At 38.9% G+C, this 26,369-nt stretch overlaps 2 protein-coding genes across 6 annotated transcripts in view; one reads left to right on the forward strand and one right to left on the reverse strand.

Annotated features, from left to right (window-relative positions):
* On the reverse strand, positions 1-17,683 carry parpbp (PARP1 binding protein). 2 transcript variants are annotated; one of them, XM_008400904.3, is made up of 11 exons: positions 17,610-17,683; positions 16,688-16,843; positions 15,769-16,005; positions 14,492-14,587; positions 13,020-13,190; positions 12,761-12,915; positions 10,491-10,674; positions 10,227-10,408; positions 8,260-8,341; positions 2,406-2,586; positions 1-1,543 (listed from the first exon to the last, which is right to left on the reverse strand). In XM_008400904.3, the coding sequence occupies exons 2-11, from the start codon at positions 16,835-16,837 to the stop codon at positions 1,212-1,214; spliced, it is 1,770 nt and encodes a 589-aa protein (XP_008399126.1). In that variant the 5' UTR covers positions 16,838-16,843; positions 17,610-17,683; the 3' UTR covers positions 1-1,211. The 2 variants fall into 2 exon arrangements, with proteins under 2 accessions (XP_008399126.1, XP_017158154.1); XM_017302665.2 differs by having other exon boundaries at positions 16,688-16,855; positions 17,610-17,680.
* Positions 15,895-26,369, forward strand: part of nup37 (nucleoporin 37) — a 17,863-nt gene continuing 7,388 nt past the window's right edge. Inside the window, exons 1-5 of one of the 4 annotated variants that reach the window (XM_008400900.3) lie at positions 15,895-16,029; positions 18,927-19,118; positions 19,200-19,321; positions 24,319-24,391; positions 24,563-24,657. In XM_008400900.3, the coding sequence (XP_008399122.1) occupies positions 16,003-16,029; positions 18,927-19,118; positions 19,200-19,321; positions 24,319-24,391; positions 24,563-24,657 (509 nt within the window). In that variant the 5' untranslated portion in view covers positions 15,895-16,002. Of the gene's footprint in view, positions 16,030-17,888; positions 18,000-18,923; positions 19,119-19,199; positions 19,322-24,318; positions 24,392-24,562; positions 24,658-26,369 lie in introns of those variants that run through there. The other 3 variants (XM_008400901.2, XM_008400902.2, XM_008400903.3) reach the window with 3 other exon arrangements.

Here is a 26,369-nt window from a genome sequence, read left to right on the forward strand (position 1 = left end):
TCAACAGAACAGTTTATTAAATGGAAGCTTGTATTGGAATTGTACATAGTAAAAGTTCAAACTTCATATGTAGCAATTAAATGCATTTCTGTTTACATGTATGCAGATAAGTTAGAAATAAAGTGCAATGATCAAATATGGACTCTAAGTTTGATTTTCCCTCCTCACATTGTTCAAGTTTTAAAATGACTTGGGGGGGGGGGAACAATATTGGCCTTAAAGGTAATTGCATTAAAAAATGCACCTATTTGTTAATTGGATCAGGAACTATTTTCAGATCCAAAAACTAAAACCTTTTTATGCTTTTGGATCTGGAAATATGTCAAAGTACAAAAAGTTGACCAAGAACTTGAAATAAAACAAAGTGTTAAGGTTGTTGAGCTAAAACTGCTAGCTAAAAAGTGTTATCAGTTTTTGCGTCTTGACAACTTAATTGAAAGGCATACATGGCTAACATTTGGCACCTTTGATACTGGGAAAACATCCAAATCTGTAGCCAGAGGCTAGAAATCAGTTGTTTTTTTGTTTTTTTTTAGCGTCTTTAGCAAAATGGGTTAATGCTAATCCTACCTCATCAATAAACTACAGTCAGACATTTCAAGTTATGATCCAAAAGGAAAAAAATACAAAACATCTGGCATGTATAAAATTTAATTGGTAGCAAGAACTTTTGCAATTTATTGCTAGTTACAGCTATTTTAGGTACTTTATTGCTTGGCCCATCTTTGATTTATCCAGACATTAAGACATTTGTCAAAAATTTGTTGCACATAAAATTTTTGCTAGTGGCCAGTTTCTATTTGTAGTTAGCCGTTTCTCTCGGTTTGCTCAGATTATAGTCGGACAGACTCATCATTTTACTGTTTCCTACTCAACCTGTTTACCACTCAATTTGTAGAAATGCATACTTGAGGAAAAACTCATTAGCCAGTTCTAGTTATTGTTTTCCCTTTGTTTAATGTAGGCAAGCTAATTAGCGGCTAAGCTATGATACATATCAATGTCCAAGAATCACAAAAAAACAAAGATCCTGTTCACAAAATTTTTTTTACAGGGACAAAATTTAACGAAAAAGTAGCCAGAATATAAGTCAGGGAACCTGTGTAGGGACAACTGTTTCATAATTTGTGTTCAGGTGAAATTAACCATTTAGCTGACTCAAATTAAGCAAATTTACAATCATATTTTGTCATAAAATCAGTGAAAGAAGCCTAAACTCTAAAGAAACTGGTAAGCTTTCCCTGTCCAGCTATGAGTTTCTTTTTATTTGAAGCCTTGCAGACGTTTTTGCCGGGCACTTTGACTGACACACGGGTGTGCTGTTTCTTCTCCGGAGGTTCATTCTCTGATTCGGTGTGCTGCTCAGAATCCAGCTGCTTCCTCTTATTACCCTTGCTCTGCATCTGAATGCCAGTTTTCCTTTTATTACTTGGACATCCACCTCCGTTTTGAGCATTTCCACTCCTCTGCTCGGGAGCAACCCCCCGCTGTACCTCAAAGCGATCTTTTCTTCGGGATTCACTGGAAGGCTTGGCTACAAAAACTAAAACAACCCAAAAACACGTTTTAATGTTGGAAGCAACTAAAGGTAAACTCACAAAGTGTACTGGAAGTCCAAGCATTGTGTGTGTGTATATATATATATATATATATATATATATATATATATATATATGCCATGAAGCAGGAGCCGAGTCTGAATATTCACAGATCAACATTGGAAAAAAGTCTGCGGAGTCATTTTGTTTCTTGCTGTAGATATGGTGGTTTGTACGACAACATATACAATAATTATTTACCAAAATAAATTTTTTTCTGAAATTTTAGATTAATCTTGGAAATGTTCCAGAAAATTTTTTTTTTAAATCTAAAGTTGAAAATTTGCTAGAAAAAACGGAAATTTTGACGTTGATTTCAGACATTTTTAAGAAAACAAAAGTATAAACTTCTGAGTCTCAAGTCAAAAATTTGTTAGCAGAAACTCTGAAATTTCTAAGTTAATCCCAGAAATTTTTAAGGAAAAACCCCCCTGAATTCTCTGAGTTTCAAAAATCAAATATTTTCAACTTTTGAAACTCAAACATTTCTAAGTGTTCTAGCAAATTTTTAACTTTTCAAACTTTTTTCTTCTAGGAAATTTCGGGGATTTGTTTGGGCAGAATTTTACTTTTTTACCCTCTTATCTACATTGGCCCAAATGTGCCATTGCAGGTTAAAGTATTTTACAGTAAGATATTAAATTAATGGTTTAAGGTTTGCTCCATTGAAGAAAATCAAGGTGTAAAGTTTCCCGACCAGTTGTGTAGTAACTCAACTCACAGGTCATGCTAACATTTTGGGTTTTTGTATATATAAATGTACACAAAGTGCCTTTTTCTATTCAACAGGTTGAAATGTGTACCAACCTGCTGTATCTTCTGCCTCTGGGTTGAACCCATCTTCCACAGTTAGGCCGGTTGTTGGTTTTGGCGCTGGGTGAACACAGCTCGGCATCTGGCTGGTGCTTGGGAAGTCCAGCACCCGGTTGAGCGGCGGTTCATCATTGTATGTGCAGGCAAACTGGGATCGGATCACCCTTTGTGTAACCTGAAATAAACCAACAAAATTAACGTGAATGCACGTTTGGTATTTTTTTGTTGTCAAACTTCCTGGATCAACTATTGGTGTTAAGCCACAACAGACAAAGATTATTTTTTTTTTTTAGTGACGAAACTGAAGTCTGACAACAAAGTCGTCATATCGGCGGAATAACTACACAATGTTACCTGAAAAAAGTTGAACAATTTCGAGACCATTTTAATGTGAGCAAAGCTTTGATGGATATCAAGATCTGACGTGACCAGCTCGTCAAATCCGTGTGATTCTTTTGTCAAAATAAAGTTTGCACAATCGTTTCAAAGTCCGTTTGTAGAACCAATATTAAATTATAACTTCATAAAATGCTCAAGATTCCTCATTTTCTTTTTAATTTGTTTTACATAGTGGTATTCTCATAAAATTACTTTAGTTCTCCTGATATGATCTTATTCTGTTAATATTAACTTCTTTCTCACATTATTACAAGCTTATTCTCGTTTTATTATGACTTTATTCTTGTATTCATGTAAAATTCTCACATTATTACAACTTTATTTCCTTATTTTGACTTTGCCGTACAACTTTTGTAGGACTTTCTGCCAAATTAGCATAGCAATTTGTAAAACTGCAGCTCCTTAAACTACTTTTTCCAAGAAATGAGAAGTGTGTGCACTGGAAAACCACTATGACATGACAAGTTGAGTTTATCCTCAAGGGAACATAAATGTCTGTCATTTGGACTGCAAATATCTAGGCATCCTTTGTTTGGAGTTTGGCAGCAGCCATGTTGGCATTACATGGAAGGGGATCGGGACTCTCCAAAGTAATTAATGTCTTTTATTGTGGGTGGCTCGGTGAAATCAGTCTTATATGTCAATATTTGTAATAAAAACATCAAACAATATGACGACGCTGATCGGTATCACTAAATCCAAGTTGATGCCCAGGATTCCTGCCTTTCAAGATGCGCTGAGGGATTTCTTTCTACTTGTGTTTTCAACATAACAACAAAACCAGATGGTTCTTTAGAACTATGACAAAAACAGCAAAACGTAATTAAAATGTTCCAAACTAACTAAAACATACTGCTGTGGGGTCTTCACATGGACTCACCTCGCCCTCTAATTTGATTCAAATCCAAAACTTGTACATAGTTTTAGTTTTATTGCAATAAGCCTAGACTCCGTCACAAACTTCTTTTTTTTTTTATAGTAGTTTTGTTGACAAAATCCTTCAGAAAAGCGATAACTGAATGTTTGCAGCAATAAACATAATATCTAATCAATATTTAGGCTCAGTGTAAGGAAATTAATGTCCTCAGATGGGAGTGGTGTTGCTTTAAGTGGAACCTATTATGTAAAATTAACATTTTACACATTTTTGCACTTAATATTGAGGTTTCTACTGCTTCTGAAAGACATCCCACTTAAAAAAAGAAAACACCTAGAATCTTTTGGCAATAAGTTAATGTTTTTTGGTGTTCAGAAAATGACCCATTAAAAAAAAAACCTTTGGAATGTAACATTACAAATCTGCAGGCCCGTTACCTAGCAACGTCAGCAAGGCCCAGCCCGTTACCTAGCAACCTCAGCAAAGCCCAGCCCGTTACCTAGCAACCTCAGCAGGACTCCAGTGCATTAGCGGGCAAGTGTTTTGTTGTTTACTTACTCTTCTGAAACCACTTGCTGCACTCTTGTCTACTTTTCAAAAATGTACGCTTGTATAATAAGCGCATCTGTTTGCAGCTATTGTCATCGAGTTGGGGGGCGTGGTCGGCAGCAGCTTATTTGGATTTAAAGTGACAAGACGCCCTGAAATAGCTCATTTGGAAACCAGTGCAAAATAGGCATTTCATTATGCAGGAATGATTTTGTACAAAAAAAATGTTACGAACATGTTTTGTATAGCCAAAACACTTATCCTAACCTGTTCAAAAAAGCACTACTGGTCAACTTTTAGCAAGAGAAAACACATTTTGAAGTTTTGCAATGTAATTGTGTTAGGAGGCCGTTTAGATTTTTTGTTAGCTTTTAAAAAGTCATATGTATTGGTAGAGCTACGTCTTTTAGTTGGATATCAACACTTATAGAAGGAAGCAAAGCAGCTTATTCAAAAGTAGAATGGTGAGAGACAAAGGTTCTGACAAAACTGAACGATGCTGAAGACTTGAATCCGTGCCCTATAACACTCAGATCCACCGCTTGATCAACGGCTTTTTAGGATTATCACAATCCGGGGATTTTACCCTTCAAGCCAATGGGTCACAGTGGTGAGAAGAAATCAGAACAGGGGAGAGAGGGGCAAAAAAATACAGCAAATTAAACTGGCTGAGTCCATAAAGTGTTGGTTCTGTTTTTCAGGACAAAAATGACCTAAAGATTCACTTCCAAAATTGAATGTATGATCTGTCCAAAACATTTCCAAAATCTGGAAAACATTTCCAAAATCTGGGTCTGGGAACAAGTATCACCTGTAAGTAGGCCTTTCACGATAATCAATAAATCAATTAATCGCATGATAAATTAAAACAAACTCAATTATTTCCATTTTCACAATTTATCGTTTCTTTTTTTTTCTCTCTTCCTACCAAAAACTGGATGATAAAAGTCTTCAGTCTGGTGCTTTGGTGTCAACTAGCCCCTTTTTGAAGAACAATGTCTACAAAGACTTCAAAATTAATGTTATTTGTTGTTTTGTTTATTTATTTTGGATATTTAAAATGTCTTCCAGTTCCAGTGATAAATGTTGTTAAAGTTTACTGATCTTTTAGGGTGTGTTCTTGTATTATTATTTTGTCATTATCAAAATTTGAGACCATTTGCAAAATGGTCTCAAAACAACAATATTATCATTTATCGCAATAACTTCTGGAACAATTTATCATCCAGCATAGTTTGTTATCGTGACAAGCCTATCTGTAAAGGATTTAACCTCATTGGAATAAAATGCCTCTAATCTACTTTTTATATTGTAGTAAATTCCACTTTTCTGAGATCAGAGTCTGTTGCAAAACAATGTTGAGTGTCATTGCAGGCTGGGTTGGTAGCGCTGGGAAATGCATTTAAAAACGTCTCAAAAACAAAATCAGTCCATCTCCATGTGTGCCAGCTGACGTCAGCGTTCGGTGAAATCACCAGAGAACTCAGGGGGATAAAGTCGTTCAGCAGACAACAAATAACCTTTCATGTTTCTCCGGCTAGACGAGCTGTGCGACTGATACGGCATCTTCAAAGCGAAATGGAAGCGGAGAGCTTCCGCTGGCGGAGTTCAGGAAGCGGTGAGCGGCCCGGGGACCATTACGCCGTATTCAAACAGGAAGCCAGCCAGGTTGTGGGGAGCTAGGATGACATCTGGTAGCTCTATCAAATGAAGGAGCTGCTTCGCTAAATGTGTTCAGCATATGATGTTGGAAAACAACAACGGTTCACGCAGGTGATTAGCTTTAAACATTTCCAAGTCAAAATGTGTGAGGTTAGACAGACATGGGCTACGGTTCACACAACAGGAAAATGCAACCCAAATTTGATTTTCTTGCAAAAATGAGCGACATATAACCACCCAAAAAAAAAAAAAAAATCCAATCTGTTGTTTGCTGTCTTAAATGGTCGTGTCGCATTTTATCCGGCTTTCAAGTCACTCGCTGTGTTTCTATTACAAATAGTGACACGTCTTTGTCACTATTCCGCTAATGTAAAAAAAAAAAAAAAAAGCGCAGTTTCACAATTGCAAATTAAATTAATATCGTATATGAAAAAGCTTGATCACGCGATAAGTCATTAAAAATCATGGCAACGACAGATGTAAACATTTACATGAGATATTCATAATTCAGCCATCAGAGGAGCCGTTGGCGTCTGATTCAGCCTCTGGAGTGACAAATTGACCTGTCACAACAAATCAATTAATCACATGATAAATTAAAAGAAACATTTTCATTTGATTGATTTAACGTTTTTCTCTTTTCTCTCTTTCTACCAAAACTAGTCTTCAGTCTGGTGCTTTGGTCTCAACTAGCCCTTTTTATAAAAAAAGAAATTTTTGTCCACAGAGAATTCATAATTCATTTTATTGGTTATTTTCTGTATTTTATTTGGATATTTAAAATGTCTTCCAGTTCCAATGTTAAAAATGTTCATTAGAAATTAAAGTTTATTGATCCTTGAGAACGCGTTCTTGCATTACTTTATTGCTTGAAATAGAATAATGCAAATATTACCGTTTATCGCAATAAGTTCTGGAACAATTTATTGTCTAGCAAAATTTGTTATTGTGACAGGCCTAGCGGCCATACATGGGAGTGACCATGTATGCCACGTTTGGGTGATTTTACAGAAGAGTTATGGATTCAAATGACAACATTTCATGAAATGTCCGATGCTGTGAGAACTCTGGTGGAGACAGATGCACATTGTCCAAAAAACCCCCCAAAAAACAAAAGTAAACCCTCATCCTCCTTCCATTTCCTGTCGTCTTCTTCATCGTTTCCAGCAGTAGTAAACATCCGGTTGTCGATCATGTGACTGATGTGATGCGTAAAAAGTGTTTCCATTGCTCATCATGATCTCATCCTAGCGCAAAAAACATGAATTTTGTCGAAATTGGCACGTTTTTCTTCAGCAAATTTATTTTCGTTATTTCTATTTGGTTAATTCTATGGTTAATGTAAAAACGTAGATGATGATTAGTGAGACATCTCCACCAGAAAAAGCCAGACACAGTAATCAGGACGTAAACAACGGCTGAAAATTACGGTAATGAAATTATGGAAGACGTCTGTGTCGGTGAAGCACATTACATCACAACCTCGCCGCTCTGACAGACACAAGTTGCTAGTAGCTACTCTTTATTTAAAATTAGTAAAGGATCTGTGATGCTGTGGGCCTGCCTCTCTGTCAGAGAACGCTCTGTGGAGTTGTTTTGCACTTACGCTTTGTAAGAACTACAGCAGACATAACGTTTATACCCCTTCATACCTTGCAAATGTTCTTCCACGTGCGTAGAACACAGTTTTATGTGTGAAAAATCAGCGGGGATCCCTGCTAAACTCTCTGTGACAAAGATGCATGGGGAGTGGAACATTTCTTCAGCTGAACCTAGAATTACCGCCTCGCGGTTATTTGCCTCCGTCAACCAGACCGGTTTCGGTTTACCTCCGTGTCTGCTTCTGCTCCCCAGTCATGGCTTTGAATAATAAGCGTTTCTGCAGAGCATCACCATGATAAGGTGAGGCTTGTGCCTCACGTCGAACATCTGGGTAAAAGGTTATTAAGACGGAGCAAAACATCAAGTCTGAACACTCGGAATTAAAGGTTGATGCAGAAAGTGTCTGAAACCAAGAAACCGGGTCAGGAAATAGTGAAATATTGATATTAAATATACAGTATTGTGCATTGCAAGCAAATAGGCAAAGGAATAACCTATCATGAGGCGATGGTTATGAGCCCCCCACAAATAATTCATTTTATTGCCCTGGACTGAAACTGCACACTTGAACCAGCATTAGGAGCTAAAACACAGCTGTGAAAACGTTAACTGTGGAAGTCAGTTGTGAGCTTCAGCTAAGCAAATAAATAATACAGTACCAGGGAGAGATTACAGGATGTAAAGACATTATTTTCAGTGTTTGCACATCTGATTCAATTTGAAGTAACTGATGGTTTGGATTCTGGGGGCTGCTGTTACCTTGGGCTTGAGCAGGTTTAGTCGGCTCTGGACTCTGTTCCTCAGGGGTTCTGGAGAACATCCAATGGACACTTCAGGGGATCTGAAAGCAAGAAGTGAAGTTGTATAAATTAAGAAAGCCAAAAGCTTCAACATGCTTTTTGTATTTGTATTTTTTTTTTCTTTAATCTGTTGTCCCGTCAAAGATCTTCGCAACCATCAGACAACAGACTGCAAACACACCCTCAGGCTGCTATTTTGCTGTATTTTTCTTTCAGATGTTTGATCCGATAAATTGTTCCAGTGTGATGTGGGAGGATTTTCCCCCGTGTGGTTTTATCGAGAGTTGCCATGAGTCCCATGTTGGTCGGATCGCTGCTGCAGGGCTTTTCCCGTTCTCACAGAGTGTAAAAACAGCATAATTTAATTCAAAGTCAGTGTGACAAGCACAAACTTTAGATTTCAATCCTTTTTCCAATATGGACTCCAAAGGAAAACAAGTTTATTGGGACACATCAGACTTGAGTCTGAAAGTATCAGTTCAGGTTTAATAATAACCAATTTAACAGCATAAATTCATATAATAATAACAAAGAAAAACGTAGAATAGGTCCACAGTGTGCTGCTAATATTAACGATTAAAGGTTTGGTTTTCAAGGGAAGTATTTGTGTATCTTCCTTTTTTATTTTTAATAAACTATATTTGAAAAAAAAGATGTTATGTTTTGGATTTAAGAGTTAGTCATTGAAAAAATCTGGAAGATATTTCTATTTTTGTCCTTCTATAACTACAAATACTTATAGAATGACATGTTCTTTTTAGAAAAATTGTGATTCTTTACATTACTGACAGCTAAATGTATACCATTCAGAAGAAATGACTGACAGCAGCTTGAAAAGCAGGAGCTTTAAAAGAAGAAAGCTGCATGTCTTTAAATTATTTCAGCCATTTAACTGATTGAATTAATCAGGTTTTAGTGCAGTCAGCATACAAAACATTCATCCAATTCTCTCTTATTTCAGGGGAACCATACATGAAACAAAAAGGACGGGTCCAACCACAGAACCCTGAGGGATTCCAAAACCAACCCTGGTGGAAACTGGAATCAGTCAGGTGAATCTAACCTGAATATTTTGTTCCGTTAGACAAGAGGGTTGCAGAATGAATCCTTTTTTTTGTGATATTTTGAGAACATTTCTAAATGATCTAAATTCTTATAAAGCATCAGGTTTTAGTCTGTTTCTTTCTGCAAAATTTACATTTTGGATGTTTTTTTTGTACTTCCATTTGGGTCTCTACTTCTTCTATAAATAGGCTAAGCAGTTAAAAAAAAAGAAAACAAAACAACCTAGCTGTTTTTTTTTGGCAATAATTAATGTATTTTGTTGTCTGGAAAATGAGCTCTCTCATAAAACCTCCAGAATGTCCCAAATCAGCAGGCACTGTTACCTAGCAACCTCAGACCATCACCTAGCAACCCAAGCAGAGCTCCAGCATATTTTGCCAGCTGGTATAATGGCTGCTGGAAAAGATACGCGTTTTATTGTTGATTTACTATTCAGAAACCACTTCCGGCATTCTTGTTGGTTGTGGAGGAGGCTCCACTTTTGCTTTTCAAAGATATTTGGTTATCTGTCTGCAGCCATTTTCACATGCGAGTGTAAATGTTAAGTTGCCAACAGCAGCTTATTTAGGTTTAAAGTGGCAAGAGGCCGTAAAACAGCTCTTTCTGAGAGGAGCTCAAAATCTGCAGAGCAGAGCAGACTTAAATCTCATTATGTAAGAAATATTTTATGCAAAAAACAAATGAACATGCTTTGTATCACCCATAGACCTAACCTAACCTGTTCCAGGAAGTGTTGCAGCTCATCTTTAAACAACTTCTTCGGAAGATTACATAAAAACTTCCCTTTAAGCTCTTAAAAAAACCCAGTGCCCAGTTTGTGCTAGCTGAACTCAGACTCTGCTTTTTGAGCTTGTGACCAACCTGAACAGCGTGAGGACACAGGTTCCCTCGGCTCCGCTGAGGACCGGCTGGTCTTCAGACAGCAGGTCTGCCTTGTTACCACACGGCGGAGCCACGGCTTCTTCGTCAAGCAGCGCTGTTAGCACCTTTACCGTTTCTCGCCCTCCGTATGCAGTGGCGTGGTTGACAGCGTAAGCTTTTGGCTGAGAACGGAAACGGCTGCAATCAGAACTTTACAGTGAAATCTAATAGCGTAGAGCCTTTAGAGATGAGGATGACGATTACCCTAGCAGGACTTATACCCGTCCCATCCACATTAGCAGCTTGTTTCTGGGTCTGGTGAAGCTGGACAATCCTCTCTTTTAGCTCTTTTGTAGTTTCTTCTGCAGCAGCGTAAACTGGATCCCCAGTACTGCGTCCTTTCACCAAAGCTGCTCTGATGGCGGCCAGCAGCCTGGCTCCACATTCACTGAAGGAAGTAAAAAAAAAAAAAAAACTAAATTCTCCAGACACCATGTTGGCATTTACACACAAAGAAACAACCTAAAATAGTAAAGGTTTAAATTGATTTTACTGTCAGACAGTGAGAAAATCTTCAACCGAGTAAAATCAATAACTGTATATATGGTGATAGACTTTTGATCGATATCAATAAATGATATCTGATATTCAATAATTTCACTAAAACCTCACTGTAAGCAACTACTAAAACTCTTACAAGTTTGGTGGAATCCACTCACTCTCTCACTCTGGTTGCCTAGCAACTTGCTCACTCTATGGTTACCTAGCAACAACCTGTTGAGTAACTGACACAGCAGCAGTTTAAGGTTTCACCACCGCCTCATAACTTGTTAGAAACAAACAACAAGTGAGTGAAAGCTGAATGAAACAGTAAATGCCACGACACTATGTAGTTTGGCAGCTTTTCAGATATTTAAAACAAAAAAACGAATCAATATTTATCATTAGACGGATATAAAACACTTATATTGTGACATATCGTCCAACAGAGTACGTAAATACTCAATTTTAAGCACTCACAAGATATACTGCAGCTTTGCTTTCAGTTATTTGGACATTGGCTTTAAAGGCAAAGCAAACGCATTTCAGTGTTTTTATTTCATTGCAATGCTTTGCCAATAGTAATAGTTGTGAAAAATGTTCCCAACTTGTAATAAAGTCACCTTGCACTCAGCCGTACCTTTCAGCATTTACTGGATTCATTGTTAAGTGCACTAAGGCATGCAAGAAAAGACGTCCACAAGGTGGAAAGGTGGTGCTCCGACCGTGACCCAACACTGAGGCTCAGTAACAATATCACTTGGGAAAACAGATGTTCGCTGAACGAGGGGCGCTGAAGGTGTTTGAGGGAATACAGTACTCTGCTGAGAACGTAAAGGCCCTGCTTGTTGAAAGATGCATGTTGGACGAGGTAATCAACATCTCATTAGTCGGGATGAACTGAAAAGCCCTCTGAAAAGCAGCTGGAGTTCACACTGCATAAACATGACAACATGTTATGTCTGAACAGAAAGAGATTATTTCACTTCAGGGACTGAAGACCTGAAACGGCTTTCCCTTGCAAATCTACGTGATTGAACGGAAAAATCATTTCTGATAATCGCTTTTGTTGTGGCGCCAAGCTCCTTGACGTCTAAACCTGATCTGTAATGATGTGCAGAGCGCAACGATTGATCAAAGTCAGGGAACCAGAAGAAGCCCGGCTTTGATGTTGCAAAACTTAACACGCTTATCTTGTGTTGTCTTGAAAAAAAAAAAAAAATGAATTGGATTTTTCTGAAATAAGAACCTGCTTTTGCACAGGTGTATTTTCTGACTACAGGTGTGAATAAGTGAATACGTGTGCTGGCCTGCTCCTTATCCAGGAAGCTGGAAAAATTCCCACCCTCTTACCTTGAACAGGATGTGCCTGGTTTGGCTTTCAGGCACATCCTGAGAGCTAAATGTGCTAAAGTAAAGTGATTTCACCACAAAGGAAAGAAATGTTAACTTTAATTTAAGATTTATTTTTACTTGTGTAATTTTATTATAAACTACCACTACTTTTACTTGAATGAAATTTCCGGACTTTTTCCCCTCTGAATGAAAAACAAACATGTTTTAACCAAAAACTCGAGCAGCTTCTGTTAAAGTTTCATTATTTTTTAATTGAAAGACACTGATTTGGTAACATTTTCTTTTATCTAATTTTGTTACTTCTAATAATTATTATATCCTTAAAATACCAACATTTCCTGTAAACTTTATATTTTGGACTACCTGATTGTGTAATTTTTAAATATGAAATGATTAATAATTATTTTATAGTTACTCAGTAGTTGGGCAGACTTTTTAATTTCTTGGATGGCTACTTTTTACTTTTACTTGAGTAAAAATATGTTGAAGTAGTGCTACTCTTACTACTACAAGTTTTTACCCAAAGAGTACCTTAAAAACTACCACGAATCTTTAACTCCAGACAAGAATATCAAGTACAAATTAACAAGTTACACTGTGAACTGCAGTCCAAGTTGGGATGAAGCTGTGCTGCGTACCTTGGGTCAGAAATTTCCCCCAGTATTTCCTCCAGGTTGTCCATGAACTGGACGTAGTCAGACAGGCCTTTGATATGCTTCCTGAGGGGATCAGACTCTGCGGGTGCGTAGCCCTTCCCTCCAATCTGGATGGCTCTAACAAAAGATGTCACAGCCTGAAAAGGCCACAAAAAACCCCCCAAATGTTGCAGCTACAAAAAAGACTCCATGTTTAGTTGTGCTGCTAATGTGTGAACTGAATAAATGTGGATCTTCTTACCAGGAAGAGAGATGTTTGGCTGTCTCGCGCGGCACGCTTGACGTCAGTGAATGCCTGCCGTTGCAGAGAGCGACAGGGAACGTTGAGGGTGAGGGCCAAGGCCATGTCGTTCTTAGAGTTCACCAGCAAACTCAGATAGGAGCAGAAAACTCGCCTCACTGCCATTTTTATCTGCGCCAACAAACAGAAAACAGATCATTTTAGCATAAAGATGAATCATTTAATCACAGGAAATATTGTTTTAGCAACACAATCAGCAGGTATCTGTTATTAGAGAAGTCAGGCATTAAACATGAAACCAGACTGAAAGGGGGACGGATAGATGTAGGAATGAAATGATTAATTGGATTAATTACAATGAATCACAATGAATCACGATTAATTGATTATCAAAATAATCACCAGCTAAGTTCGTACTTAATTACATGGTTATCAATTATTACCTGACATGTAGACTCAAAAAAGGCTATTTGCTGAAAAAAACGACCCTTTCGTAGAGGAAATTAAGTCAAAAATGTTTCACTCAAAACTCCTCAAGCTGATTGACTGATGAGAGAATGAATCAGGGTTTCTCCCAGTGTCTTATAAGCCTGGCGGGTCGCCAGGCTTTACTTGTGCCTCCACCAGACTTGGCATTGCTTATCTACTTAACTTTTTTTTTTATATTTGCATTTTTAAGTCTTTAAAGTTGGTGTTCAAGTATTAATCTTCCAATAACACATAATTATCAAGTGATGTTTTCAAATTTCCTGTCAACTTTAAACATTTTTTAACTCAAAAACACGATGGGCCGCTGGATGAATAACTGCCCTAGCGCCTCAACCACCAGGCTTAGCAAGTTTTCTGAGGGGAAACCTTGATGAATAGATTGATGAATTGATGAATGGATTGATAGATTGATGACAGCAGAACAGGTGGAAAAAACGAGTAGACACACAGATGGATAAGTGAATATCCATTCAACAACTTACTTTTTTTTCTTTTTTTTTGCATTTGCAGTGAATTTCTACATTTTTCTCCTTTTATGTTCGGTACTTTGTAAACAATTCACCAAAATCTCAGATTATATCAGAAAGGGCAAATATAACGGTTGTTTCACAGCAAAGCACTCAAACTTGGGCTGTTTTGAGCTCATAAAGAATGAAAGCGCCCTAAAAGTGGTAAAATAGAAGCAAGTCTTGGCTGAAACCTCATAAATTAGCAAGTGACAGAAGGAGGAAGCAGACTGTGTTACAGAAGCTCCTGTTGAGCTCCACACCGAGCCAAGTGTTAAACATCCGCGCCGTAATTGATTTCACATTACACTCTGAAACCTGAGTGATGTGATATAGAGTTCCTGTCAATAGGAACAGGATGGTTTCCAGACCAGAAAGGCTGGAAAAGCAAAAACCTGGATCAGAGCAAGCAGGTAAAAAGGCTTGCACACTGCTATAAGTGGAAACAGAGAGGATTTATTACAGGATTGGGCCTACCTGGGAGCGGCAGCGCCTGCTTTGACTAGACGGCGTTAAAGGAGCTGATGAATCTGGGGTTTCCATGTTACCTGACAGGAACTCAAACAGCTGGATCTTGGTAAAGGAACAAGCAACATGTTAGAGTTTTCCACTATTTTACCATTTATTTATACTTCTTCAACTATCACCTTTATTTTTGTAGTAACATGTTTTCTTGGGATTTTATGTGACCAATGAAAAGTTAAGAAGTGGAAGGAAAAGTGCTTGAAAATCTGAAAAGTGTGGCACACATTTGTATCCTGAGCAGGGGTGAACCGACTTCCTTAATTTTGGGAGGTTGGTGATCGGCCTATACTTTCATGTGAAAGTATAGTATTATTTACTTCTGCAAAAGACTAAAAATCAATCCCTGTTGTCTTCTGCTTTTCGGTGAGAGAGGTTTAACTTAGGGATGCACCATGTGGCTGATATCCGATGTGCCGATATACTAAAAATAATTTGGCTGATAACCGATACCAATGCCAATATTTTTTTTCCTGTATCTACTTACTGAAAGTACATGGTTTTCTCTACTGTGGAATTAAAATACTGCATTATCTTTGTCAGGTTAGCCTGCTGCCAAATGTAAAATGCTAAAAAGGAGGCTAAACTTTCAACTTGCATTATGTTTTATGTCAAATTCATTCATGACATCTGCTCTCTCTAAGCCAAGGTCAACACTCACAGTGCAAATTTGTAAATCTTCACAAAGCTAAACTCAACTTGTTCACAAGCAAATATCCAAATAACGGTAACCGGAGATTGGCCAAAAAACTGCAATCAGTGCAGCTCTAGTCATGAGTCATTAATTTATAAGGAACTGTTGGTTGGAGCTGAAGTTATAGATCATTTATCCTGCCATCTATCATTTACTATAATTTCTTATGATGGTAAATTCCAATTAATGATGTATAAAACTCTAAAACTGTTTTTAGGACTGTTGTACAATTAGTGTAATCAATTTTCCCTGCAGAAAATAATCCTTGTTTGCCATTTGTTGTCAATCATGCTGATAATGAAGTTGACACAACTGCTGGACTGGATTTTATTTAGTGCTATCAATGTAAAAGGGGGCAGAAATGTGAAAACCTCACACTTTCCTTTCTTAATCGCAATCATCCACATAAAATCCCCAAAAATACGTCAAAAGTTTGTATTTGGAATGTGAAAAACTGTTGAAAAGTCATTTATTATCCTCATCTCTATCTCTTCTAATAATAAAACATTGATTTTGATATCGTCCAGCTCCTGCTCACCGCGCTCACAAGTTCCTCCGGATCCGAACCCGCCGCTCTCAGCTCCTTGTTCAAGGCCAGAACATCCGTAAGGTCCACAGTGTTGGAGCGTTTCAGGAAAGATTGGTACACCTCCAGGAAGAGCTCGGAGTTCTCCAGGCGAGCGGCGCCGGGTGGCGGCAGGTGAAGTTTGTCCAGCAGAAGGTGTTTCCACGCCATCAGGACGTCGCTCAGATCCACCTTGAACTCTCCCTGATGCTGTCGACGGGAGGAGAAGAGATGGTGAGTACTAACAGCCAAGGACAAATCGAGGCAGGAGCAGAAACTAAAACAAAACCAAAAAAAAAAAAAAGAATGCAACTGGAAGGCTGTGCAACATCAGGATGTGAAGAGATGAGTTTAATTTGTACTACTTTGTTTAATAAACCTTAATGGTAGGGAAAATAAGAGTGTCAGTTATTAATATTAACATGTAATTAAAGCATTTTTTTCCAGTATGCCTCATTTTGTCCAGAAAATCTCTTCCAAATGGAAGAACTTTGTTAGACTGCATTACAAAAGGAAAAGGTTTTTTTTTGTAATATTGAATTGCTTTCCCGGGATAAACATACTTAAATTAAATTTTGAGGTTATGCTGCTGCAGCAGAACATTTACTTTAAAGCTGCAGTACGTAACTTTTATTAAAAATGTTTATTAGTCTCCCAATCTTTCAACAATGCATAATTATCAAGTGATATTTTCACATTTTCTGTCAACTTGAAACATTTTTTAACTCAAAAACACAACGGGCCGCTGGATGAATGACCGCCCTACCGTCCAACCACTGGGCTCAGCAAGTTTTCTTGAGGAAACCCTGCTCTTGGATACCTTAACTATTATTTATTTGTTAATCCTGGTTACATTTTTGAATACTAACAAATAGAGAAGCTAATCTGCTACCTGCTTGTTGACCTCAGCCATGGCCAACTGAAGCGCCATCAGCATGCTGTCGGCTCCGTGGACGGTGGTCCTCTCTGATGGTAAAACCCTGTGGGACTCCTTTCTGAAGGTTTTTACCATCAGCTTCAGATGTTCTGCGAATGCTGTCATTGTTTCCTAAAAGAAAAGCTACAGAAAACTGTCCTGAACATTTACAAGTACATCTAAAATACTGAAATATCATGAGACGCTCAATATTTGTCAAGAGCTTCCGATAGTGGAACTCGTACAGATTTATTACATATGTGGTGAAATATTTCAAGCCTTTATTTGTTGTGTTTTTTGTGATTAAGTCTTGCAAATAATGAAAGCCAAAAATTTTGTGTCTCTGAAAATTTGAGTATTACATAAGATCAATGAAAAAATTTTTATCTTCAGAAATTTCAGGATTCTGAGAAGTACAACCATTTTTATGCAATTAATACTTGGTTGGGGCTCCTTTTGCATGAATTACATCATGGCAATTTTTTTTATCTGTTTATAGAGGGTTCCACTTTTTACAGATTTTCCCTTATGGGCTGACTGACATGTTTGCTGGCAGTTTATTATTTTAATAAAGCAGACAACCACATAAAATGTTAAAATACATTAAGATAAATTTACAATAATTACCAAGCATATTACATGCACTCATTGAAATGCCAAATAAAAAAGCTAAGTCTAAATAAAGTAAATTTAAAAGTACACCACGACTGATTCGTGTTGATTTCTTTCTAAATGGACAATAGCTCCCTGAGAGCCTACAACTTTAAATTATTTAACAGTCGTTTTGAATTAATACATTTTTTTCTTTTTAAGTATAGTTGTATTTATGCCTCCGTTATTATTGTTCTGGCATACATTTATAGAAATGTCAATAAACTTTGGATTAATCAGTTCTAACCTGTTATAATGTTCCCAGCCTTCAGCAGCGAGTCAACCAGAAACCAGCTGCCGATTTGAACGTTTAAATCTACGATGACGTTTTACCTTCCAGCCAATCAGCTCTGAGCAAGAATCAGTTGTTTTTTTTCCCGATATTGTTTTGAATGTCCGTCAAATTTTGCGACGTTGTGATAGTACATTTTTAAAATATTGATATAGAAAAGACTTGAATAATATTTTATTGCAGTAGTTTGTAAACTAACTCTATATTTGTGGGTTTGTCTAACACCCATCCTCCCTAATTTTTTCAGTCAATGGTACGCTCCGGTGACGTATTCGGAAATAGGGCAGAAAACATTTCCAAGGCGCGCTGTATTTGATTCAGCGAGCCCATTTAAAGACCAACTCGGTAAATATTCACGTTATATTTGCGTTTATGATATGAACACACCCTTATAACAAAACTAATTCATCTGTGGTCCATTTGGACTATGAAAGTAGACAACCTTTATACTTCGTATCCATGTGACTTTTACGCTTAGCTTCAACACCTGTCGTTTTAGTAAAGAAGAATACGTTTGAGTTAAGAAAGACGGCATGAACTGTTTATTACTGCTAAATACCAGCCATACTTCAGGAGAAGCTGTACATAAGTGATTTGTTACGATTGTATGTATTATTTAAGCTTACTTCCAGCAAATCAGAGGGAAATTATGTGTATAGTTAATTAACACTTCGTTCCAACAAATATGGACAAAAGTAGGAAGACACAAAAGCATTCGTAGTCAATCTTACAAATTAAAAAGAGTAAATTTTGTATTGAACTTCCCCGCACAGGTTAAATTTTTTACCCATTTTTAAAAAAAAATTATTTTAAGATGAGTCAGTTTGCATGGAAACCCTCAGCTCTAAGTGTCTTCTGCAGGCTTTAACCCTGATGTTTCTGTGACGTTCCTGGGGTCTTCTTGTTCACTGCTGTTCTCTATAAAAACCTCTGAACCCTTCACCGAACAGTGTTATTTATACTGGGATTATTGGGTGTCCTCTGTAGGGAACTGGTTGCAGGAGGTGTCAGAATAAAGGGCTAGGTACGACTCTGTGCTGGTTAATCTCATAAAATCCCCGGAAAGTAAACTGAGGCTTGAGGTAGTAACATTATGTTCTAGCATGGGTTCTGCTTTTCCTACTGGACTGAATCTAAGTTTAATTTTAACAACCTGTATCTGTTTATTCAGAGATGAAAATCTGCCTTTTACAGTGTCAGCCAAAGCTTATCGTTCGTCTGCGAACTAATGTGGCTTGTCTGTTTCCTGTTTTATTGCTGCGCTTCCAGTAGATCTCTGACCTGAAGCCAACTTTGCCAGATCCCGACATGCAGGAGGACCTGACCCGCAGTCCCAGCTACACAGTGACGTGTGAGGACTATGTCCACGTGGTCGAGTTCAGCCCTTTCAGCTCGGGTTCTCCTGCCTCTCTGCTGGCCTACGGTGGAAACCAGTATGTGGTGGTGGGCACCTGCCTCTTCCAAGTAAGAGATGTGGCTCCACGCTGCCAGATTTACCCACCGCAGTGTTTGTCTTTGCCGTTAAACACGAATCTGCTTCCGCAGGAGGAGGACATGGAGGTGGACGGGGTCCAGTTCAATGCTCTCCGAGTTTTTCATCATGACTTGCGGGTTGACGCTCTGGCTTGGAGTCCCGAGTCGCGGTTGGACAGGATACCCACCATCAGGTATCGCCTTTCAAGATAATTCACATGTTGACTGGTAACGGCATATTGTATCATTAAGGATTAGATATGCTGTTTGTTTTGCAGCCCACACACAATGCAAAGGTTTCACTGACATCCATGTTCAGGAGTTTAAGTTTATTTTTGCTCTAATATCAACCACAAGAGCCCCTTGGCTGCTCAGATGCTTCTTCATTGGTGCGATAATCCAAATGCTTTGCTTGGAAGTGTTTGATTAGGGCTGCAAGTTGGCTGTTGAAAGGACTTTTTTCACTTGGAGGCTCAATGTGCTACACAGCTGGAAGCAAGGTTTAATATCTGCCTGATTGGAAAAGACTTGCCCTCTTCGTCTTCTAATGTAATTGAATTAATTTTGTTTCCTGTGACAGTTGAACTGCAAGGATAAAAATGTGATGTATAGGCAAAAAAAAGCTTCTTTCTGGATTAAAGAAAACAACCTCAAAGCTATTACTTTTACAGCTCTGGGAAAAATTAAGAGACCACTTAAAATGATCAGTTTATTTGATTTTACTTCTTTTTATAGGTATATGTTTGAAGAAAATGAACATTGTCTTTTTATTTTATGAACTATTGACATGTCTCTGAAATTAGAAGCAAGAATGTAGTATTGCAGAAAAATAACCAAAAAATGCAGTACTTTCAGACCTCAAATAATGCAAAGAAAACAAGTTCATGCTCATTTAGAAACAATACGAATGTTTTAACTCAGGAAGAGTTCAGAAATCAATATTTGGTGGAAAAACCGGGAGGTTTTCAATGAGGTTCAGTGCTGTGGGCTGTCGTTTTTCCAGAGCTGTATTTATTTAAGTATTACTCTTGAAAAAAATCAGTTAAGCTGTTAATTTTCATTGCGTTATTTTTAAACTATCAAGCAAAAATAAATATAGAAAAATAATTGATTTTTTTCCCACCTTACTTCACCTCTGATTTGAATTCAACTCACGTCACTAAATTTGCTTCGCAACCAGGTCCCTTCAGTTGGACAGTTTTCAGCAGTGGACAGCGGAGTCTCAGTCAGTTTTCTAAGGGATGTAGCAGTGCTGGATTGCTCCAACTCATCGTTAATCGGATAAAACGCTGCAGGAAGCCGCTGCAGGCGGCGGCTCAAACCTGTCACCAGTCTCTAACAGAGATGAGAAACACGAGCTCAGCCTGTGATGCTTTCCACCACTTTTAGCAACAATCCCACCCCATGGTGTGTTTGTGAAATAATTTGACCTATAAACTCCTCTGAACAGGCATTTTAATCAGAAAACAACAAAAATATCACAAATGATCAAATAATTGATTATTGGTTTAGTCAAGAGGTGCTCAATGTGTGGTCTGTGGGCCATTTTAGGCCCCTGAACTGCTTTTTTTTTTTCTTGTTACCAGTCCATGCAATTGAAGAATTATTACTTCCTTATTAAAAAATGATTGCATTCTTCCTTAAGTACAACACTAAGGATCCTTAGTGTCCTTTAAAATATATATTTTTTAAATGAGAAGACATCTATTCAGTGACTTTTACTCATAGCCGTCTTTGTTGAGCTTAAATCTGCTTTTTGATTGATTTATTAAAATTTAAAGAAACATTTATACGGAAGAAGAATAGGGCCACAAGAAAAGAAAAGAATTGACTTTTCTTTGAATTCAGAGAAAACAGTCAGAATTCCATTTCTCTGGATTTACAACTATAAAAACGAACGGAGAATCTGGTGGTCTCAAGGTAGAGAATTATGACTGCATCTTCCGAGGTCTGACACAGGACCTCTTGTCAAGTTTTGGTGCATTCTCACCAATCCTGTTTAGTTCACTTTAATCCAACTTCAATTTATTTGTCTGGAAAGTTTGGTTTGTTTGGGGAAGTGTGATTATGCAATGGACCAAAAAAAGCTAACTCTAGTCCGCCTACAAATCTAGGTGTCAATTAAAGAGAGCTCTGGTTTGTTTCGTATGCGGATACCAGTAGACCAGAGTGGGTTATAGTGCAGGGCATTCTGGGTGAGTATAAGTAAAGGATAAAAGACAAAAGAGAAATCCTACAACCGCTAAAATGTGACGCCACAAAATTTTTGTCTTCATTTTGGGAAAGGAAGTTGCACTCATATCTTCTTCGGAGGTTATCTTGTCGTTTCCTTCAGTGGTTCTTGGTGCAGCGCCTCCACAGGCGAGGAGAGGAAGTGTTAAAACGAACCACATCAGCAAGAAATGTAACAAATCGAACAAATGTATCAGTCTATAAGGTGTAAAAACACACTCGCTGTTGGGATGCTATTGGGTGTGGTCTGCTGCTGCTGTAGCTCAGCTGCATCAAGGTTTGATCTGCTCTGTGCACACCCTGATTGTAACGAGTGGGTGTCTGTTGTCTCAAACCAGTCTGCCCACTCGCCACATCAGCAACCACCTGAAAATCTTCAGAAACTCATCTTCACTACTTAAGTGCTTCGATTTCCTGCCATGTGGTGACCGATTCGCTGTTTTTCTGAAAAGCCATATGAAGAGGTGTTGTTTAGGACAGTAGGGTTAGTGTATGGTGGTATGTCCGCAGCGGTGCAGTGTGGGGTGTTACGTAAGATGACATCAGACTGTTGTTGGAGGATTAGAGGGTGTCGAGCCATCCTCCGCTTCCGCCCTGAAAAGCCGACATCTGTGACTTTTAAAATAACAGGATTGTTTTATTTTATTTTTTTTCTCTCTGGGAGAGCGCGTCAGTCACGCTGTCCGAAAGTATTCATCAGCACTCCTCGCTGTCACACGTCCAGGACCGCGGCCAAGTTGTTTCAGGTGGGGAGTAACCCAGCGAGGGATTATTAGAAAGTAGAGTTTCCACCTGATTGGAGCTGTGGATGTGAAGGATCTGCATTCCCCCTGGAGGCGTGCAGGCTCTGTGTAATTGGAAAGGAAAGGCAGCGCTAATTCCTGGCCTTCTGTGGTTTACTCCACAGGACCCTCGAGCCAGCACTGTGACGTGCGCACATGTTATTGTGCTGATGAGAACCCGCTCAGGTTCAAGCTCTCCCTTCAGTCGGCACGTAGCTGTGCCTTCCAGGAAAAGTCCAGCGTTCTCACGGGCTTGATGGGAGGCGAGTGGCGTGCGAGGGGGAGGGGGGGCTGAGCTGCCACCACTGCAGCTTGTGTTGAAAAACAGGCCTGACGTCTATTAAAACCGCTGACTTCCACCGCACATGCTAATTTTTCAAGCTTGGCTGTCATCTAGTAAATAGAGCGGCCAGCGTGGAGCAACAGGCTCTTCTTCAAGAGTCGACACCCAAACCATGGAGGGCAAAGTTCACGGTCTTCCCAGGATGGCCACAGATGGGATTAACAGGAATACAGAGTCGGTACTCATCAGTAAATTATAGGAGGCAGCTTCATCAGAACTCCTTTAAAGACCTGTTTTTCTTAAGTTTATACAAAACATGTTTATTAATTATTTTTTTTTGCACAAAGTCATTCTTGGATAAATCTGCATATTTTGAGCTCCTATCAGGATGAGCTGTTTTAGGGCCTCTGCCACTTTAAATCCGAATAGTCTGCTGACCACGCCCCACGACTCATCATTTACACTCATATGTGAAAAGAAACAAACTTTAAACAAACCGACCTGGTGTTTATTTTATTTTATTATTTTTTTTTACGCTCTTGGGATGTTTTTAGAAGCAGCAGAAACACAAATGGATGTACAAAAACATGCAAAGTGTGAATTTTGCACAATACGTGCTCTTTAAAAATGCCTGATTAAAACAAGACATGTTTATTGGATTTATTCCTGATCAAAACTAAGGATGTCTAAAGCTCCTCTAAAAGATAGCTCCTGTCAAAGGTGTTATCGCTAGCATGAACATCGTAGTACTGCTAATTAGTGATGATAGTAGATCTCTAAGGAATACAAAGTGCTAACAAGCTGCCAAAGCAGAGACCATTGGATCGTCTGAGGGTCAATCTGTGACGTAGATCTTTATAAATTAATTTGGGTACTAGGGAAGAATTAGCTACTGGTTTTAATTATGCTGGTTTAGTTGTTCATTAATCGTTATACATGTTACTAAAGATGCAAGAAGAAGGCTTTTAAAGCATGGCGTAGATGTTGAAGCAACATTAGAGCACCAGGTGTTTATTAAATATGAAAAATGTTGGACTTCCTGAAGACGTTTTTAACCTCAGTTAAAAATGTCTTCCCTGACCTACAATAGGTCTGTTTGTAACCTTTTTATCAGATTTTCAGACTATAAGGGTTTTATTTTTCCTTCTGAAGGAAGATGAGCTTTTGTATTTAAATTAAAGTTTAAAGAAGATAAATTAAGTTGGTTTCCTTGTGAAAAATGAGTAGAAACCCATTTCTTTGGTATTAAAGTATTTCCTGAAATGTCAGAAATGTACTTTTATGATCATCAGATAAAAAGTGATACATTTTCAATTATTATTTAGGGGCAAACACTGTTGTTGATGGCTTTTAAAGTGTTTTCTGTCTCACACCAGTGTGCAAATGTTCTTTTAAAGGAAAGCCGACGTGCCAAAATGTTCAGGCTGTAACGTTCTAGCGCCTGCGCGCGTTTCATCTAACCTGCTGCAGAGGCAAAGCTGTCTGAAGGATATTTATAATGACATCATGCCAAATCCATCTGCCTGCGCCTGAAAATGTGTGAAGCGCTGTCTGTTTATACTGGTGATGCGTGTGTGTTTTTCCTGTCATAAGTGAGTTAGTATAATTGTGTGAGTAATTGCAGGCGCTGGTGTGTACGAGGACTGATTAGAGGGGAAAGTCCTCTCCGCGGCTCGGCACCGGGTTTCCAACAAAGACACGCGTAGATGGCGTGAGCCGTCTTGTTTTTCTCCGTGTTTATCTTCGAATATCCCTGGCAGAGTTCCCCCGCCGACGATCCCGTTCCAAGTTCCTGCCACACACAGACTCTGATTCGGAGATGTCGTCTGTCACCCAGGGTGTTTTTCTGTTCCCTCTTTTTGTTTATTGTTACGTCTTCTCTTCCTCTCTGCAGGTTCTGCACGGCGGCGGCCGACAGAAAACTACGCCTGCTGACTTCTGATCTGCAGGATCAGAACGAAGTCAAGGTATCCCAACATCTGGAACTGCTCTCGTCTTCAGACGGGGAGCTTTCTCTCTACTTAGCGCAGACATTTGCTACTTAGTTAAACAGGAAATGTAACCACACACACACGGAAAGCAGATATGCGGCCAGCTCTGCTCAGTTTTACTGACTGTCTCCTCTCTGCTTCGCCCAGGTGATGGAGGGCCACGGCAGCTACATTAACCATTTGGTGTTCGAGCCCACCGAGGGGAAACAGATCGCTTCCGTCAGCGATGACCACACTTGCAGGTCCGAGCCGTTTGGTTTCCGCTCCTCCGCGTGTTCCAAGCTTCTGATTTTCAGTCCTGTTCTTTGTTAATGGTGCAGAAAGTCCTGACTGTGTTTCCACAGTGAAACCCGATGCTAAGCACAACATGCTCCGCTGAGCTGCTTTGTAGCATTTCTTGCTAATTTGTTAAATATGGAAAGCCAATTAGCTGCACAGAGGATTTTTCGACTCTAAGGGGGGAAGAGTTTGTAACGAGGTTCCTAAATTTTCCTCTTCAATTAAGGTTGGGAGAGGGAAAAAACTGTGTCAGTAGCCAGGGTCAGTGGAGGGACAGAACCTGAACAGGAAGCTGCAGCTCGCAGCGTCGTTTCTTTCTAACCTTTTCTAGTTCAACCATCAATCTAATGATTTCCACCTCTAATTGGATCGTAAACGTTTTATTGGAACCTCTGCTATCGTTTTGCACCTTCTTTCACGTTTTCAACTGTAAACCAATTACAAAGTCCAAAACCAAAACGGTAACACTCTAACATTTCTTTGGGCTGCCTTTAGCATCGATTACTGCTTGGCGTAATTGTTTGTTGGGCTCACATTGTTGCCGTAGTAACCCCAGTTTATTGCATTGTAGCATTGCCTCCAGAGGCTGCTACAGTAGGCACTAGGCATCATGGGAAAATCACTTCACCTGCCTCGCTTCTTACCCTGAAGGTAAATCTCAAACTTCCATCACTTTAGAGTTTAGCCTTTATGTTGTTTTCTCTAGTTGCTCTGAAAAAAACAAAAACAAACCATCATCCTACTACCACTTCCTGTCATCTTCTTTGTCGTTTCCTCCAGTAGTAACATCAGGCTGTTGATCATGTGACTCGTATGATTCAAAAATGTGTTTCCATTGAGAAATACTGCAAAAAATTGTGCAAAAACAGTTGATTGTTCTTTCCATTAAGCAAATAAATTTCCGTAAGTTCAGCTTATGCAATAGAAACCCAGGGAGTGATTATTGGTTTTCATAAGGTTACACGGTTGTTCGTTCCCATTCTCTTGAGTTATCTCCACATTGTGCATGTGGAAATGCTTTTACCTTCAATAATTTGCTCAATTATATTTAGCAGATTGTATTTATGCTCATCCATCCGTCCGTATTTATGATTATTTTTTCCCAGGTTCCATATTTAATACCTTGCCACTCTTAAATGATCTGCAGTAACTCCATACTGAACTATCAAGCTACAAATTTTTTAACTTTAGTTGGAAAGCTGAACTGAATTGGACTAATAGTTGACATGGATTTTGTTTTTACTTTCCTATTCCTGCTTTGTGGGCCTTTTTAGTTTATTAAAATAGATTTGAATATTTGAACGGTCAGTGCAAAATGCATTTTTATCAGTTGATCAGAGGAAATACTTGGAGATTGCCCTGGATCACACCAGATTAAAATCCCTCCTCCTGAACCGCTTCCCCTCCCTCCGCCGGGCGTCCAGAGAAAACAGGAGAGCGCTCCATCTGCTGAAAGATTTAAACGCTGTCATGATGAGAAAATACGGGACGCGGGAGGAAGAGCGGGGCGGAAATATTAGGACAGATCAGGTTAGCAGCGGAGGAGCGACCTTCCAGTCAGCCCACACAAACCGAGCGCCGATCACAGAGCAGCGGCCGCTCAGAAAGGGAGGAAGGGAGGTTTATGTCAGCATGTGTCGGTTCACGACCTCTCCGTCAGTCTGTTGGCTTTGGC

Source organism: Poecilia reticulata, chromosome 23 (assembly GCF_904066995.2).
Source record: "Poecilia reticulata chromosome 23, P_reticulata-male-v2, whole genome shotgun sequence".
Lineage (NCBI taxonomy): Eukaryota > Metazoa > Chordata > Actinopteri > Cyprinodontiformes > Poeciliidae > Poecilia > Poecilia reticulata.